The sequence below is a fragment of the Phalacrocorax aristotelis genome, chromosome 7, assembly GCF_949628215.1.
Source record: "Phalacrocorax aristotelis chromosome 7, bGulAri2.1, whole genome shotgun sequence".
Lineage (NCBI taxonomy): Eukaryota > Metazoa > Chordata > Aves > Suliformes > Phalacrocoracidae > Phalacrocorax > Phalacrocorax aristotelis.
In genome coordinates this window covers 52825976-52845224 of record NC_134282.1, presented here as the reverse complement: position 1 = coordinate 52845224, position 19249 = coordinate 52825976, and the positions used below count along the sequence as shown (strand labels likewise).

The 19249-nt window shown below is 41.6% G+C and overlaps 1 protein-coding gene across 6 annotated transcripts in view; it reads left to right on the top strand.

Moving 5' to 3' along the window:
• Positions 1-19249, top strand: part of MEGF11 (multiple EGF like domains 11) — a 312524-nt gene that overhangs the window by 107531 nt on the left and 185744 nt on the right. For all 6 annotated transcript variants that reach the window (XR_012661768.1, XM_075100751.1, XM_075100754.1 and 3 more), the window contains exon 7: positions 9620-9712. Coding sequence is in view for 5 of the 6 variants with exons in the window: in XM_075100751.1 (XP_074956852.1) it covers positions 9620-9712 (93 nt within the window). In the remaining variant the exon portion in view is untranslated. The remainder of the gene's footprint in view (positions 1-9619; positions 9713-19249) is intronic.

Here is a 19249-nt window from a genome sequence, read left to right as displayed (position 1 = left end):
TCCTGCAACCTAGAGTTGGTTACAATTTAAAATGGTGGCTTGAGATGAGAATCAGCCCCCATAATTATACAATGTTTTGTTTCCTGGTTTTCTTTTTTTTCCAGTTCTTCTCAGTAGGTTGCTCTGAAACACATTGCTATGGTTCCTTCTGAAATGTGAGAAGAGCGAAAAGTGTCTGCATTTAAATATTCCATCCCCAGTAATGTTAGTGTAGCTTATACATTAACATCATCTTCAGACTGTACTTCTACCCTTGATTTCATCAAGGTGACCTTCAGTTGCAGTGTGTGGCTTGATCTGGAATGAAATTTGAAATGCGTTGGCCTGGCAGTGCTGGGGGGCAGCGAGGTGACCCTGAGCCAGCACCGGGCCCTTGGGGCCAAGGCAGCCAGCGCTGCCCTGAGGGGCATGAAAAGGAGTGTGGCCAGCAGGGCGAGGGAGGTTCTCCTCCCCCTCTGCTCTGCCCCAGTGAGGCCACATCTGGGGTGCTGCGTCCAGGTCTGGGCCCCCCAGTTCAAGAAGGACAGGGAACTGCTGGAGAGAGTCCAGCGGAGAGCTGCAAAGGTGACCATGGGCCTGGAGCATCTCCCTTGTGAGGAAAGGCTGAGAGACCTGGGCTTGTTCAGCCTGGAGAAGAGAAGGCTGAGGGGGGATCTCATCAATGCCTATAAATATCTGAAGGGCGGGTGTCAGGAGGATGGGGCCGGGCTCTTTTCAGTGGTGCCCAGTGACAGGCCAATGGCAACGGGCACAGGTTGGAACATGGGAAGTTCCACCTGAATATGAGGAAAAATGTCATTACTTTGAGGGTGCCAGAGCAGGGGCACAGGCTGCCCAGGAGGCTGTGGGGTCCCTTCCCTGGAGACATTCACACCCCGCCTGGACGCGGTCCTGTGCGCCTGCTCCAACAGGGGGTGGGACGGGGTGAGCTCCAGAGGTCCCTTCCAGCCCTCATCAGTCTGGGATTCTGTGATTCAATGTGCTACAGGACTAAAATTTATCTAGGAGAATTGGTGTAATTTAGCTTTATTAGGTGTTGCATTGCTCTGCAAAGACAGCTGGAAGTATCATGCAGTCCAGACGACTTGATTTATCTACTTTTGATCTTTTAGGAAGAACATTTTTGATACACCCAGCCTCACTCTTACACACAGCACATACCCTGCCTATGAAAATCAATCAGCGATGGAGCTGTGTCATTTACTGCCAGAAAATAGAATTTTCTTGGCATGAGACCCACAATGCAGGGCAAGTCAGTAATCTGAGAACTACGGACGTATAGCAGTGCTACCAGATCCGAAAATAAATATTTCACAGGAACCGTAATATGATTAAATTTGTACACAAAGAAATTCACTTAAAGCCATGAATGGGTAACCTGTGACAGAATACACAGGTGCTCTAATTTTGAGGTGATTTCCAGAGAACAAGGCAAATGGCTTGGTTATTTTACTGGACTGTTGAGGCCAAAGTCCTGCTCATCCCTCTCCCACTGTCTGCTGTAGAACCTCTGAGAATCTTACACTTGTTATAAATTGGTTTTTTTGATAGTAGCTCATTTTCTTTGACATTATCCTATATGCTTTCTCTATCACTGCTTAAATCAAACAGCTACTTAGCCAGTGTTGGAACCCATAAATTCTTGGTCTATTTGAGTGATACAGTCATAGTATGACAGCAGGGGTAGCTGTGATATGAAGCAAGGCAGTAGTAATATACTCGTGAAATTTCTGTAGTGAGGTTCACTCGACTAGAAATGCCATCCCACAACAGAGGAGTTTCATACCGTTCTGCCACGTGTGATCCAAGTACTTACCTGTTCATCTGTAATTTAGTTATCACCTTCCTCAGCTGTAGGGCACTGTGTGTTCCTCCAGTCTTTTTATGATGGAAATGTTTGTTTACTTCTGACTTCCCACTTTTAGCCTCTTTCTAACTTTGTACTTCGCAACTGGCAGCTCACTTGCCCATCCAGCACAACTCTTACGAGAGCCCAGGCTGCAGACAAGATTTCCATACCTGTGAGTGGAGAACAGTCAGTCCTTTTGGAGTCTGCTGTGTGTAGTTTGATACCACCTGCCATCACAGGTAATTTGGTAGATCAGGTTATGCTTTCTCTTCTGGAAGTTTTGGCTGCTTCTCCATGTATTGGCAGGAAAGCTGAAAGGACCAGGGGTTTTAGGTATGAGCTTCTCCTCTCTTCGCCAGCCTGTCAAGAATTTCATTCTCTCAGGCAATAAAAAAAATTCCCCTAAGGTTAAGATCAGAATGATTAGGGAATTATTCTCCTTGTTTTAGCACAGAAGAATTGTTTCTTTCCTCTTCCACCCTCAAAAAAACTGGAGCCTCCTGCTGGCAAATACTATTTGACTGCATTTACTTTTGGTGGAGCAAGGTCTGCCTCATATACAGAAAGAACAAAAGCCAATGTGTAAGAGTTGTTAATGTTTCTGCATTACTTAGAAAAAGATAGTAGTGCTCTTTCTAAAGGTGCAATATAAAGCACAATTTGCAGACAAATTGTCATTAAGTTTGCTGGTTGGGTGAATCAAGTTCCAGCAGAAAATTAACAGTGAAAATGTATTTTCTACAAATTGCTGGAAAGAGTTGGTCAATTTACCAAAATGGAAGGAGTAGACAGAGGGCACAGGAGGGGAAAAGCTTTCCTGGGTCATAGATTCTCATCTGCTGATTCAGGATCTCTCTTAACCTCATTAACAGTTTGAACTAGTGATAATGATTGTTTTGAACCCTGCAGTGAGGCAATGGGAAATCGTTTACAAGAAAAAGTTAAATGCTGAAAATTATCCCCCAGAATAATATTGTATTAGAACATTGATCAGCAGAATTGATCTCAGCATGTCTTTCCTCTCAACATGGTAGAAAGCAATGATTATTTCTAGTTGAAACAATGGCAGAAAATGCAGAAAATCAGTTGCAGACCTTAAACTACCAACAATTAACAATATTTAGCTGATCTCCAAAACATTCTCTGTGGGCTCAGATTCGCTTTCTGTGATGGCAGTGAGAAAGACCGAGCCTTAGAAATGGTAAGTGGTTTGGGACAGTAACTTGCCTTAGAGTGGTCGGGATTTCACCTGAAGGTGGAATTTCTCCTTTCACCCCACAGCGCAAGCCCAGGTCCTTGTATCTCCTGACCCCTACGGAGCACTGGGGGTGAGCAGGAGACATTGCTGTGTGGACTGTCATCTCTGACCTTGGTCGGAGGTCTTCCCTTTATGTGTGACGTTAGTCATGAATCTGTTGAAATCAGGCATTAGACAGATGCTTTGTCTTTGCAGCATTTGCCTCGGTTCCTAAACTCAACTCCTTCATGCCTTTTGCCAGAGCCCCATTCCTCTTGCCAGAGCTTGGTTGTGATTTTATGTACAGACTGACAGATTAGTGTTGCTTTTACCCAGCCCCGTAACCTGTCACTTTGTGGGGCAGATGCACTTCAGTGCTGAGAGTCCTGCAATGCCTTCCCACAGTTCTTTTTATGTGCTTTGAAGTACTGCAAAGCCCTTCTGTTATTCACACAGCCAAAGATACAAAGCGGTTCAGCTTACTGACCCCAGTTCCGCTCTTCTGACATTTGCTGCTACAAGGAGGCTACTTTTCAGCTCTCGTTCAGACATTATTAAATGGTAAGTACCATCTCCCATTCCTTCTCTCTACCAGAGCAGATGAAGCCAATGGGGCATCAAAATGACACAAAGAGTCTGTTAAATGTGCGACTCCCATCGACCTCTCCTTTTGCGGGGCTCTAACCTTCTCCTCTATTACTGTCACTGGCACTATTTTATGGTCACTGATGCGATGCCATTCCTGTCTCAGGGTTGTGCTGCTCCAGCTCAGCTTTTCCTCAGAACCAAGCAGACTGCAATTCCTAAAAGTGTTCCACCAGTCTTGCTTTTCTCAGGGCACGTAATAAAAGTGGGTCTCTTCTCTGCCTTGATCTTCCCCTGGCACTGTTCGCTTCCCTAACTGCTCCCTAGAGCAGGGCCTACAGCAGGCTACAGATTGCAACATGGGCTAAACTAGGTTCTCGTCAGCGCCAGATCCTCCAGTAATCAGTAAAAATTGAACATTCCTCTGGTGAGAGACCTGAGGGTCTGAAACACTGAGGTCTGGCTGGAATTATTCCGGGACCTGTACTCTAGCCCATGTCATCTGCCTGGGACACTCGGCCATGACAAGAATGTGGGAGTCACTGTGTTCACCTTCTCCTTAGTCATCAGCGCCCCAGATTGCCATTTATCTGGCAATAGAAACCTGAGCTGAAACTATCGTTAAGTTTTATGCTTATTAGCAAATCTTCACCTCCCAGAGATTCATACAGGCATTTGCTGATATTTTGTCAGTGATGACACTGACATATGTCAGATTCTGCTCCTGGGAGAAGAAAAAAATCCTCAAAATACATCTCCTCAATTCTTTTACTTCAGACATTCACAAGTCATCTCTGGCACAGCCTACTCCCTAAGCTTTGGCAGGATGTCAAGACTGAGGATAACACGACCTAGCTGCTACCTTCAACAGATCAATATCTCACTAAGGCAATGGTCAGAGACTCTCCATGTCCCAGACAACAAGAAAGACCATTGATTCCGGGCTGATTGCATAGATGCACCGTCTCTAGTTCCAAATCTGCCAAAGAAAGGAATGGAATTGCACCTACAGGAAAAGGAGTTGATCTTGTGACCTGTTGCTGTTTTATGATCTTTAGTCTCATCTTTCCTTTGCTCACATTGATCTCCTTGTTTTTGTATTTTTTTTTATTAGTACTTTCATCAGATACCAAGAGGGAGATGAAAAATAAGGGTTGCCATACACTGAAACAATAAATTCCTCAAAGCCTGAGCAGGCTTTGAAATCTCTTCATATCTTCATCTATTAAAGTTGCTAAACCCTGCATTAAAGTGCTATCCAAGGTGATAAATTAATGGATGTATCCTGAGTGATGACCACAGAAATAGACATTAAGCAATGCAAAGAACTATTATCCCACTCCATCGAAACAATTATTCAGGAAACCATCTAATCAGCATGATTCCTGACAGAAAGTCAGTGATTTAGAGAGGGAATCTTCCGTTCCACAAATAAGCAATAATCTAAGAATGAGGAAAACCTACCTAGATGCATTAGCTGTAGTCATCTTCCTTCTACTATCAACCCTCCCTTTTCAGAGCACATTTGAAGAGAATGTAGCCAAAAGCTGACTACAGGCTTATCTAATGAAGCTAATATCCTAGGCGCAGCACAACCTGGACTCAGGCCAGTACGTTAAGATAGAAACACCAGTGTGGCCCTGAGTTAATAGATTCCTAATGGATAAGGGGCAAGCATCTTTTTCATCTTTTTTCATCTTCTTTGACCTCTCTGCATTATCTGGAACCACTGGCCGTGAGATAACTGCTATTTCACCTGGCAAAATTATTCTTTCCCCTAAAAGTGGCAGGAGGGACTGGAGGAATGCGCTAAAATGGCCCAAATTGTTCCAAGGACATATATTAAATAGTGAAGGAAAACATCACTTTTTCCATTAAATTTCTACTTTCTGTAGTCCAACAACTATCCAGCATGGGGCAAACTGGTTAGATGACCTGAAGTTAAAAATACAGGCAGCATACAGAAATAATGCAGGTCTTATTTTGGTTCACAGCAAGTCAACAAAATTGGTCAGAATTTGGGTGAAATCAGTGTATAGTGAAGAAAAACTGGCAGAGACTGCCTATGGTAGGGCAGAGAAAAGAAAAATCATTTGAAGAACTTGCTGTCACAGGCAGGATGTTTTTGCCACGCGTGCAGTCAGAATAGACCGGTTCGTTCCGTGTAATTCTAGGAGAGTGCCTGAATTTCTCGTTGTGTCTGTGCTCTCTATAGTAGCATCTGTATCTTCATTTAGCAATGTTTTCCATTATTATAATGTATCTACAGTTATTTATGCTTTCTGTCACCTGCTGGCTGCACTACAATGCCTGGGCAGAAAGCCTGTGGAGCCTAGGAAACTCTGGCTGGTACAGAACACTCCAGCACATCTCTTCAGCAGCACACGCCGCTATGAATGAGTGCAGTTTTCTGAAGGCTGTTTTCTGCTTTCTGCGTTGGGCTCCTTTAGACTTTGCAATTATTCTGGTCTTTGTTTTGAAGATATTTTGCTCGGCTGGCACAATAAAGCCCCACGAGCTGAAGTGGGGGGGAGATGGCACTTGCTGGGTCAGTGGCTGTGAACTCCTCCAGGTTCAAAGGACCATTGCAAATGTTACCACATTCTGTCTCAAGCAAAAGACACTTTTTTTTTTTTGACTCCACCTTTTGTGAAATACACAAGTTACAAGTTTGGACAAGGTAACAAAACTTTCCCAAGCTAGATCACTCTGTACTTCTTCCCCTAGAATGAAACTCTTCCTTGAACGCACTTTCACCTCTAGGGAAGAAGCTAAGAAGGTAGTTGTGGTAGGTGTTAGTTACGTTGCTTAGTGGAGTACAAGTAGTCAATGGGTAGATAATGCAGTGATGAGCAGGGTAAAACAGTGCATATAAACCAGCGTGGTACAGCAGGGTTCAACCCTGCAAAGTCAGAGCTTGCGTCCGTACAGAGGAGTGCAGCACCAAGGAAGACAGAGTAGCTCTGGGTCCCTGCACTGTGGCCACTTTTGTCTGGGATAAACTACCCGTGGTGCCTCTGCAGTGAAAGTATTCTCCAGGCTGAAGAGTCTGCTCCACTTAGCAGTGTGCTCCTCAACAGCATCCTGGCTATTTCCCACCTTTGTAGGTGGGAGGCACAGACAACCCATTTAGTATATCTAAATTCAAATTCAGGACAACAATTAAAAAATAAGTGCTAGTTGCGGTTATTTCAGGTATGAAGAGAGTTTTATCTTTAGGTCTATTTCCCTGAGGATTGACCTTATATGTTAAAAAAGACACTGTCTGTAATTATAAAGGGTGATAAGCATCAAATGAATTGTTACAGAACCCTTTTGCTGACTTTATTCCATGATAAGGAGCAGTTGCTGTGTGACCTTGAATATGGCCAAATAAGTCATGCTAAACGCATTGCTACAAAGATGGCATTTTGGCAGGGCTTTGATGTAGGTCATTTTATTACCAGGCTGAATCAAACTACAAACTGATCTTAAACTCATGCCAAGAATGCTAATAATAAACTGATCAATGAGGTGCTAGATTGTTCAAGAGAATTGGTCAAGGGAAAATGCAGACATAAAAAGTCTGGAATTCCAAAGGTTGAACTGCTTGGGCTATTATACAGGGATGAATTATATTCCTTGCATTAGTACAAGTTTTCTTTACTCCAGGGGCCTTTAGCTGAGTGCTGAACAGGACAGAGTCAGAAAGTATATACTTATCTTTATTTTTCTTGACCTTTATGTGCAAGTAATTTTTATAGTTCCATTAAGTAGTAAGATCATTTGCAAACCACTGTACAAAGTATATTGTGAAGAATGCCTTGGGGACCATTGTATCCTGTTATGGTGAATGTTAATAGAATGAAAAATTAATTTAAAGTCTAAAGATTAGAGGAAGGCAAGACTTCCCTTTTATAGGGGAAATTCAAAATTTTATTTGCTATGGTAAAACTTTAGAGTTGTACCCTAATATGACCTTTATAGGCCTGATTCGAAACAATGCAGGCATCTGATTTTTTGCCTTCTTGAATGAAATGACATATATCAAAGCTTCCCCTTTTAAAAAAGGGGGATTTCTGTGACCCCCACATATGGCATCTCTCCTATGAAATTTCACAGCTATAAATGACTGTATGCTCATGAGCTCCTGGATGCTCGTTTAGCAAATTAATAAACCAGAGATGAGAGAACCCACAGTTCCAAGGAGTGTCTTTACCTTACTTGGCTCTTTAATTGTTCATTAAACGTTGTCATCTTCAGCTATGTGGGACTTCAAAACACCTAAAAACAATGATGCATCCTCTGTAGGGCTTTTTTGTGTTTTGCATATCACTGCTTTAAAATGAGGAATACTATCGTGAGTCTCGCTTGTAAGTCTCACGTAACACTCTTCCCAAGAGACAGGAGCACTACTACAGAAGTCAGCACATCTGATCATAGGCAAGCGATTAAGGAAACTTTATTAGCTTAATTAGTCATTATTATTTCATATTTACATTAACACAGTTAAGGTGTGATATGTTTGTGTGTCTAAGCCAACTAAATTTAGACCAGTAATGAGAAATTGTAATGTTACTTGGAAGAGCGATGAAATAGTTCACTATCAACCTTCTTGCTCACAAATTATGCCTTGACCTGCGATTCTGTCCTGGTTAAAAGGATAAAACAGTTGCACATTTTAGATGTAAAAATGATTTATTATTGTAAATGTCCATACAGGCAACAGAAAACTCTCAGGTTTGATTTCCATACCTCTTACAAGATTCATGCGTGAGAGTTACATCGGTGAGAATCGTATTCTTAGACAAAGCTAAACAGGGCAGAATTTTCAAAGTATCCCTATCCCACCATATTGTATATCTTTTAGTAAAATGCACTTGTAATAACAAATGATAAGTTTGTGCCTGTTCTGTATCTGGACTTCTTGTCATTGATAACCAGCCGTTTTTAAATGATTGCATGAAGGTGTGTACTTCTTTACTGGAAAATCCTATTTTCTAATACCCTGTCTTGAATTTCATCTTACAGCTGTAGACTAGGATGCCTCACTGTCTTCACAAACCCCAGCTCAAGTAAAATAAATGCACAAAAGATTAGGACAATTAGTGACTAGAGAATTAGCTATTAATATTTCATGGCCCTTGCAATACTGTCTAAACACAAGATATGAAATAAGAATAAATTGCACTTTGACATGCAGCGAACCTAGAAAGGACATGACTAATCTAGAAGGATCTTGCAGTCGTTATAATGAGGCAATATTCTAATCACTGGTCACGCGTGATTTGATGGGTAAAGAGCAAGAAGATTTGTCCCATAGGATTATTCAAAGTTCACTTGCCATTTGAAGTTGGATTTAAACATATTGTGAACAGCTTAGTGGGTTTGGTCTGCCATGACCCCAGCACAGAACAGACAGCAAAATGTTTCCATCAACTTTGATGGCAGCCTGAGTGGAGATTCGAGATATGATCCAATCTGCTAGCCCAAAGAGAATGTCAAATGCAGCGGGAATCGTTCATATGTCCAAGATGACGATGGAAAACATTTGGCCCATGAAAGGGTGTTTCATACGCAGGCCCAGCGCAGCTTTAAGAAGGTTCGCTGGCTGATTTAAAATGAATTGGGCAGTTCAGCCTGGTTTTCAGTACAGCAACACAAAGCTACTTCCTAAGTCAGCTTTGCTGATTGGTAAAAATGTTATTATGAAGCAAAACTGCTAACCAAAGTAATTTCTGGTGTCTTTCAGTGCAAAGGCTTGAAGTGACAAATGAGTTTATCGCTGTCAAGAGACCTGTATTTTATTTTGGTCACTTAGTATTAATTAAATCTTGCAAGTAATTCTTTTTTGTGTGTTTGCTTTGTTTAATATTTTTAAGCAAAATATTGCTCTCTGAGGATAGTTTACTGTATGTTTACCAACCACTAATTATGTTACAATGCTGCGTGTTGTTTCTTCTTAACAGCACTCTGCACAGAGGAGTGTGTTCATGGAAGATGTGTCTCTCCTGACACTTGTCATTGCGAGCCAGGGTGGGGAGGTACTGATTGCTCCAGTGGTGAGTAAAGATGACAAAACTGTGATAAAGGTATATGTTGCTAGTAAATCAAGGCCTTAAATAAAGCAGCGGCCTTAGAACTTTAAGTGGAAAAACGAAGGTTGTCGGTTATTTTGCAACAATTGCTCTGTGATTTCCTATAAAGACCTTCACCTTTTTTGCTTGTTTCTACAAAAAAGTGTTAAATGCAGTGAAGAATGCTGTTAATGCTTTCGGTCCTGTTAGTGGGATACCAATATAGATAACATAGCTCTATTATGAAGTTTTTCTCTTAAATCTTTACTGCAACACATTCTTCATTAAATACTTTGTGGAGTACTGGGAGTACTTTGGAAAGCACGCTCTCTAGACGGAATCCTTGTCCTGCTGAAGCCAGTGGGAATTCTGCCATAGACTCTTCAAGCAGCCCAGATTCTACCTTCTGACTTGAAATCCACACTTTACATTCTTTATACTGCAGAAGCTGGGGAAACAGTAGAGGTGGAAGTTCTGCACCTTTTACTAGGAGCGTAATTCACACTTGAGGTTTTCAGTTCTTTCAGCTGGAGAAGCTGTGTATATCAACCTCTCTTAATTGGTAACGATAACGTTAACTCTGTGTGATTAGTTCATCCTGGAATGAAACAGCTAGTACAAACACCAGAGGTGTTATGTAACACAGGCCCAATACATTATTGACATAACGGAAATAAGCTTGTTAAATGAAGTCTATTTGTACGTCGGGTGAGTAAATAAAGCTGCATCGAGAAAGATGCTGCGAATCATTTACTGAATGAACATTTCACTTTGCTTTTTCTTCCTCCCTTTCTCCCAAATTGATTGGGATCTTAAAAAAGAGGCATCATTACCAAGCAAAAAGATAACAGAAAAGGGATCTATAAAGGTGTTAAGTGTGACTGGGGACGAACACCTTTGAAGGCTGGATTCAATAGGGCAGACTCTTCTCTGGTCAAGTTACTGGTATGTTGTCTGCAGCCCTGCCGAAGCTTCCTCACTTACAGCAGAAAAGGCAACAGGGAGAGAGCAGGGAGGGAGGACGGAAAGAAAGGCCATGCTTTGGGTGTTGAAGCAACCTTTTGGGATTACCTGACAGGTAGACAAGGGAAAAATTGGGCAGCATAACATACTGAATATCTATCTATAACAATATTTTTTAAAAGAAAAATAGTACCTTCAATTGTAAAATATTGTCTAGAAATTGTCTAGAATCTCAGGAACTGATTCTAGCCTTTGGTTATTTTTAGTAGTAGATATGTTTAACCTAACAGTCAGTGAGTATTTATATACTTAGAGAAGTTAAAAAAAGGAGAAACAAAAATACTATGATAGCATGGACGTACACATATAGATGTATGCATTTATATACACGTGCATACACAGAGTAACAAGCACCCCGTTCTTTGTGATCATGAAGAGGAAGGGATAAGGTGTCAAAGTACAGAACACACTCATGGACTAAAACTACCCAGTGACTCTTATTAAATTGCAGTAATCTTGCAAGTGGAGATAAAAAGAAAAAGAAGATTTTCCTATATTGAATATTTAGCTTTTTAAAGTAATTAGGAATATTAAAGCGCTGACAATGATTGAGATAGAAACATTATTCATAACTTTTATTTCCGCACTGGGCAACAATCCAGTATATTTCATTTATGAGGTTTCAGCGGTAGAAAGAGAAGCGTTAGCCAATTCCTAAATTAAATTTGCCCTGTTAACTTTTATAAATAATAGCCCAGGATTAGCTTCAAAATTTAAGCTTTCATTTTATTAATATAATTAGTGTGTTTGCAGGACTATGGTGCCTATTGTCTTTCATTCCATTTGTTATGCGCTCGGCAACACGCATTCCTGTCCTAAGGTCTGATCTGAACAAGCAGTGTCCAGCGTAGTGCTCGTCAGTGTGAATGGCCTTGCAGAAGTTAGCTTTTACTGCAGCTGCGAAAGCTGCTCGTCTTTACAGTTGACACTAGAGATTTGGATGAATGGCCTCTTTACTGTTAGGAGACTGTTTACATTAAAAGGTATAGAACAGATATCAGATGAATACAGTACAATTGATACTCTGAGTATTTCCAGAGGGAAGAGAGAAGCTGGAAGCCTTTGCCTAGCTGAGGTTAAGTGGGGTTTTCAGAAACATTGATGATCCACGTATTGAGTCATGGCTTACTGTTATCCAGCAGTAATATGGAAAACATATTTCACTCTTCTGGAATAATGTATTACCTGTGTCTCCTTGCTTCCTATTACTTCATTAATATGGGGTAGCTACTATGAAGGTTACGTGTTTGCAATGATAAAGATCGTTTGTCGGATGTTTCTGAATGGCTGGCCCTGTAGGGCTGTGCTCTGGATAAACTGAAGCTGTGGCTGTGTGCCACCCTGCTCTGCCTGGGGCCATAGAACTTTCCTACATGGTCCTCAAATCAGTGATTTTCTTAAGGCACAGGCGTATTGCTTTTAATGTTGGCAGTTTGAAACTATTTTACTGGCAGGGGATTGCTAGCCAAAACACTCCCTTTAAATTTAGAAAATCTCCCAGGAGCTGTAATTGTTTCCTGAACAATCTCCCCTGAAAACAGTGTTGAGAAGTGGATCCTACCCAACACTGGGGGTTGTCTGTTGTCATTTACTTGGAAAAGATCTAGGGACACTCACTCTTTTCGAGATGGTATTTCAACACCCTGCAGACCAGACCATTATAACTTCCTAAAAGTTAGATGTGACTTTCATTTGGTTCAGTGGGTGAAATTCAACTGTAGCAGAGCTCCAGCACAAGGTCCAAGTGTCACTTCAAAATCACAAGTCAGATGCAAATGTTTTTCTCTTTTTGATGCACCGCAAAGACTGCCTATGCCAGGAGAGGGTATGACTTCTGACACTGAGCACAGACTTCCTATGGGGAGGCAAGGTTTTGGTATTAAATGCAGTTTCCCAGTGTTACCATTCTCCCTTGGCTAGAATATACTCACTTAAATGTTTTGAATAGTTACAGCTACAGCCTGTAGTAATCCAAACAATTTAATCATCTCTCTCAGACTTTGTTTTATGCTTTCCTAAAGCTCAGTCTGTAAGACAACAAACACAAAACTTGCTATTTGGCGCAGCTTCCTGGTGACTAATCATGGTATGTGTTAGAGTTCATCTGTTGTCAAGGTTAAAATAACTTCAGATGAATTGCTAAACAATTATAAAGAAACCCTGTGCCATATTCAGCTCCGCATGCCTCTATACCTGTGTTTTACTGCATGCTGTTGTACATCTGTCGATGCCCGCAGGCCTAGCCTTGATTTCATGCTATAAAGCTGCAATATATTAAGGCTTGATTACCATAACAATAAAAAGAGAAGTAATGAGGTATTAACTAAAGAAGCTCTTGAATAAAATGTTTTCAAGGTTTTAATGATGCTAAAAATTAAAAGGAAAAGTCTTTAAAAAAAATCCCCATACCTTTTCCCTTCCCTTTGAACTTGTTTTATTAAAATCATGCCCATTTTGTCCATGCAATCTGCATTGTTGTTTTTTTAAATACAAAGGAAAATTGCAAATGCTTAGTGTGAACTTACCTGCTCACCTGTCCAATTATTTCAAAGCAATTAACTTCAAAGAGTATGATATACTGGCTTGAAGTTCTGGTAGGAACATAATTGGCTGTTGGTGGTTACCTGGCCTCTTCTGGGTCTTGATAATAGCCATCTGTATTTGCAAGCCGTTAGGCCCTGATCCAGCAAAGCACTTAAGCATAGCCTTAACTTGACACATGAGTAGGACTTTTCATCTGCTTTAAGTTAAGCAGGTGTTTAAGGATGTTGCTGAGTCGGTTTTGAAGAAACACCTAAAAAGACCTCAGTGAAATCTAAAAAAGCCTCTCACTGAATTCATGAGGACTATAAGGAATAAGGTGGTCTTTCTTTCAAAATGCTGAAACTCATCAGGCAATGTTACTGAAGACCTTTTTTACTCTCATGAACATCTCTCATTGTGGGGAGGTTAACAGCAGTCTTTGTGCTTTGAAGGGGATGCACAAAACAGTGGACAACAGGTAGGAGAAAGAAAGTTCAGAGCAAGAGCCCTGAATTAAAAGCAAGAACCTTCCAAAAACTGTGTGTGCCAGCTTGAGAAATTTCAAGGTAAACAAATACAGAGGCTGTAATGAAAAAATAAAGTGTTTCTGAAAATATTTGCTTTGCTATTAGTTTCAGGAGAAAATTTAGTACCTGCCCAAAGTGTAATTAAAGAGATGCTGGCAAAAGAATGCCAAACCATCTTACTTCATGCTGTGTCACCTGGGGGAGAGAGATTATAATATTGCTGTCTGGCGTAGGCTGATCAGTAACGTCCATGTATGGGTAACATGGTTTTCTCTGGAAAGGGTGTTTTCCACAAACTGTCCTTAAGTGTGAGAACCTATTTCATCTTTATCTCTTTGTCAGAAATAGCCAATGTCATAACAACAGGCAAGTATAACATCACAGCAAGATCACATTTAAGGGTATAGGCCTGGAGCAGCTGGACTGCTTCAGTTCTGAGACTTGTGCTGAATGAGAACTGCAGATACTTTGCTAGGTCTGAAGGGGGTTGCTTGACAAGCTATGGAAAGCAACAGTAGAAATCTCAGGAGAAAAATAGAATATTTTAAAGTGAGTCTGTGGTGTTTTTCAGGCTTGATTTTGGCTTCCATGTTCTCAAAATGCTTGGAACTATTTCTGAAGAAGAAATAAAGTTTGAAGTAAAGATTCCTGGTTTGAGACTACAGACTCAACTAAAATTCAGCCTCGTGTCAGGGACTGATCTGCTGGAATCATTAGTTAATTTTCTGTCCTCAAGGTTTTAGGATAGGATTGACTGGGAAACAACCAAGGTCCACCAAAGAGGTGCAAAGGTGCAAGACCTCAGCTGTTCTAACCTGTTAGTGGGCCACTGCTTAGAATCAGGGCCTGTCCCTGAAGGACATCTGTTCATGTTTCTTGTATGGGAGTTGGTCTATGCTGTGGGTTTGTATCACAGAGGCTGTACTATCTAAGTGCCAAATGAGGCGACAGAACCGGGTATGACGTTTCTGTTTCCAGCACAGCCCATGTATGTAATTTGTCACTCCAGTTGTTGAGTTTAGATGCAGTTTCTGAAGATCCGTTTAAAGTTGTGAAACTTCAGTTGGGATCCGGGCTTAATTATTGCTTCAGCTGGAACACAACTTCATATCCATAGCATGTGGACTTTCAAGTTTTAATACACTTTTCATTTAAGCCAAGCTCAAATTGCAGCTTAATTTTGATGTGATTTGCAGACTCAGTGGCAACTACATCATATTAAGAGATGCAAATGTATAAAAACAAGCTCCAATGAGGAGCTCATAAAAGGATCCTTCTGTAGCAATTACAGAGTGGAACTGATTTCTGTCTCCTTCAGTTCTAACAATTTGCTCTTCCTTAAACTTAAAAAATATCCAGCTCCCTTCAACCACTGCTAAACTGGTGTAATCAGGTAAACAGCTTGTGTTTAATTTTTGCCTCTGCTGGATGTTAGGCCCACGCACTTGGGCTTGCGTACCCAGGTTGCATGTGTTAAGCAGTCTCTGTAGCAGCATATCTTCATGGGCCCAGCCTACGCAGGACAGCCTGTAACCAAGGAATAAAAATGTAAACACAAGCTGCTGTTCAGTGCAGTTAGTAGCACAGCAGCATGTCCTGTATATATTTTTACACAGAAAATTTGGCTGCATTAAACTGGGCTAATCCATCATTTTTCATTCGGTGGGAATATTGTGTCTCTTGCTGAAGCCGTTAATATCTACTCAATTGTTTGTGGCAGTTTCTCCTCACTCTGTTAGAGATGTGATCTTATCCTCCACATTTAACTGCTGTGGAGGTGCTGCAAGCTTATGGAAAGGTATGAGAGTCATATCAGCCTTGGCTTTTCCCATAGTAACTGGGCGGAGCAAAGGGAAAGGGTTGATTCTGAAAAAGGAAAAGTAGATCCAAGATTTACTTCGGGAAGAAGTTGCTTTCTACGCTTCTTCTATGTGATCCATTGATGGTGAATAGGTCAGTTGCCAGTTGTCCTAAGTCTTGTACTAAAGTGAGTGAAAAACAGGAATTCAGCACCCTGTGTCCTTTTACTTTTCACCTTCATCCTCATCTTCCCTGTCAAGGAGTGGGAAAGGGCTTCCTTCCTTAAATCAGCTGGTCATGTCTAAAGCCAAGGTGGTGACAGATCGTTTCCCCCAGCAGTCCCAGCCCTCCTTAGAGACTGCATCTTTCGAATTATTTTGAAGAGCCGATTGAGCTGACCTGGCTCTGTCTGCTTCAGTCTGTGGAGTTCTCTCTTCCAGTGTGTGCCGTTGCTCTGAAGGCTTGATCTAGCAAAGTACTTCATGCGTATGAATAGTCCTTTTAAAGTCAGTAACGAACAACCTATGTTATTTAAGTTAGATAAATGCTTAACTCATTATCTGAATGGCAACTTAGGAGATGAGGGGGGGAAATCAGATTGACGAGGATCTCATTTAGGGACGAAGAGTTATTGAGTATCATCCAGGCTGAGCAACAGCAGGAACTTCTTTCAGTGAACTAAAACCACTGTCAGCTTCACCAGTATCAAGAAAAAGAAGCTCAAGCCTAACACCAGGTCTCCTGCAGAGCAGAGCACGATACGCAGATCAGCGATCTGAACATACTCCTTAGTTCTAGACAGAGATGATGTTTTGACCTACCACATACGTGAGTACCAGGGGATAGAGATGCGTTAAGAATATCATTTGGATACGTAGTGTAACAGGCTTCCAGTTGTCTAATAAGGATTTTTAAAAAATGTAAAATGTTATCAGAATAAGTCTGCACAGTTATATGTAATCATTACAATATTACCACGGTCATCTCCTCCATTAAAGCATCCAGTTCTTTCCACGTTTGGCAGCTTTGGTTTAAGAGGTGGGCCCATAACGAGTTACATGATAGAGTGAATAGTCATGTAAAAATCAGATGATCTGTTAAAACCATGCTTCCCATTTGTACCCAGAGTAGTAGCTGATGAGGCTGCAGCATGCTAAGTGTTTGTCTCCTAAATTGGCCTGAGGTAGCAACGTCACTTTGGAGTCTTTCTCTTGATGTAGTCTTTTTGTGTACACAGACTTTCTCTATTACTGTAAAGAACGTGACTGTGTGGATCCAGCCTGGGGCTGCTGGGGTCCGGGCAGTCAGCTGCAGTGGTCAGCAGGCACGCCTGTAGTGATCTGGTTTGCGAGTGCTTAGCTGGGAATAAAAGACATACAGAAAGGGGCCTTACCAGATCTGGATAAATGATACAGTAAACTTTCTATATGTTATATAATGAATAACCAACAATTCTATAATTATAATTTTGATATAATTATAGATATACATTGATTTAAGGCACATAGCTTGCAAATGGGAGGTGAGAGGCCAAGTTTAAGACCTAGTGGCTATCTGCGCATATCATCTCACATTTACCCACTCTCCAGCCCCTGGCGAGCTGTATATGAGCAGTATGGAAACTCTGTGTTCCATGTAACTGATTTATTAGGCAATTGTGTATGCTGGGTAGCTGGAAAATCAGTCTACTGGCTCTCTGAATCCAACACTGAATTCATGCTGAAAACCAGAGATGAAGGAAGCTGTGGGCAAACCGTGTTGTATGGAACCTTATTTATTGCCTGTTGTTAGGGCCCTCTGTCAGGGACTGATGCTGCAAAAGGGAGTATGAAGAGACACTCAGGTTTCAGAGAAGAGAGATGGGCGTGAACCTTTGGGAGCAAGCAGGGTTGCACATGGAAGTTCTGAACCAAAGCAAGACAATTGTGTTGATGAGGTGTTTGTACCTGAGAGCACAGAGCAGCCTGCCCTCCCAAAGCAGAGCCCCACTGGCCTTCGAGCAAACCTGGCACATCTGGAAGTGAACTTCATAATGTAGCTCTTCTCTTTTCTGGGGAATGGTTTGCTGCTTGACTAAAACTTTACAGTTTCAGGATAATTTTCAGTAAATGAAACCATGGTTACTAGTGCTGAATGGGCTAAGTGCATTCCCGTGCAGGTTTTGTGTGGTTATGCAAGGGGAAATTTGGCTCACATACGTCTTTCCTTGGCTGCCAAACTGGTGAGAGCAGAGAAGACTTCATAGAAAGGCAGAGTGTGTGTGATGAGTTGTTAGTTTTATTAATTTGACCGAGGTTTTTCTCACTTTAGACAGGGTAATGACTATAAAAGAAAGAACCTACTAAAATATCCTTTTTAATGAACTGAATTGCTAATGCTAAATTTCATTGCTGGAGCACCTTACAGTAATGTGGCTTTAAATGTGCACTACACAAATGAAGAGACTTTAGATCAATTTAAAAGTACCGTTGGTATAATTTTATGGCCTGGTCACTAAAGAGCTGTCACTTGGAGAAAAGAGCAGAATTCCCTCTCCCAAAGCGTGGGCAAAAATCTCCGATGTAGACACCCACTCAAAAGTATCCCAGGGGTTTTTGCTTGCTAACAAACAGAAAAAAAAAGGTATAATGGTCCTTGGGAAAGCTTCTAAAGCACTTGTCTCTGTGGTGGGTATGGTGAGGTATTTCAAGGAATGCTCGGAGAGGGCAGAGCTTAGCTCACTGTCCAACACTAAGGTATCTGGAAATCCCCCGGGAGCTATTTCAGGCATCTGAACCTGGCGAAGCCTCAGGCCTGCTCTGACTTTTGCTGGGTTATGAGTAACTGTCTCCGAAGATGTGTGCTACAACTGGGAAAGGCCTGACTGCCCCATTCCACACTCAGGGTTTTTCAAAAGATGCTGTTCTTCCTAGTTGCAATACTATTTTACAGGCAGTAATTAAAGGTTGAAGTCAAAAAGGGAAACAAATGGTTTCATTCAGAAATAAGACTTGAAATTTACCTCAGGCCCCCAGCAGGTAAAACTTGCCAGTAAATAGCAGTTATTCATCACCCAGTGTTAGGTGCAAGGCTTCTTGTGTACTGATACCCGAGAGCTGAGGCAGAGTCAGTAAATTCACTTGACCAGCATCAGTGGGTGCGCCCTAGACATGGGAGGAGAGGTTGCAGGGGGAAAGCATGTAGATGCGCACCTTTCCCTGTTAGTGATTATTTCTTTGTTTGGCTGTAAATTCCAGCATTTACATACAAAGATACTGAAATACTTTATTTCAAAAAATAGCAGCCGGGTATATTTTTGCTATACTTTGGCTGCTGTAGTGAACAGCTTTCCGAAAACAAAGTCCATATCGTTCATGTCCGCTCCCTTCCTACGCCTGCTCGCTGACCCGGTGTTTCACGTAGGCAGTGTCTTTGCTGAAGGAAAGTGTTACGTGCTAAAATTTTTCCTCAGACTTCACCCTGGTTTTGTGTCATCTTAGTTAAGCTGCCACAAGGTGCAGAGTCCTTATTTCTTCTTGATTTCTGTGGGAGTTGAGTATATTCATCATGTGGATTAACTGGGCCTGTATCACGGCTGAAAAAGGTCGGCAGTCCGCGGTGGTGGCGGTGAGAGCTCAGCTGTTGATGAATATCTTTGCTAAAGATGAGG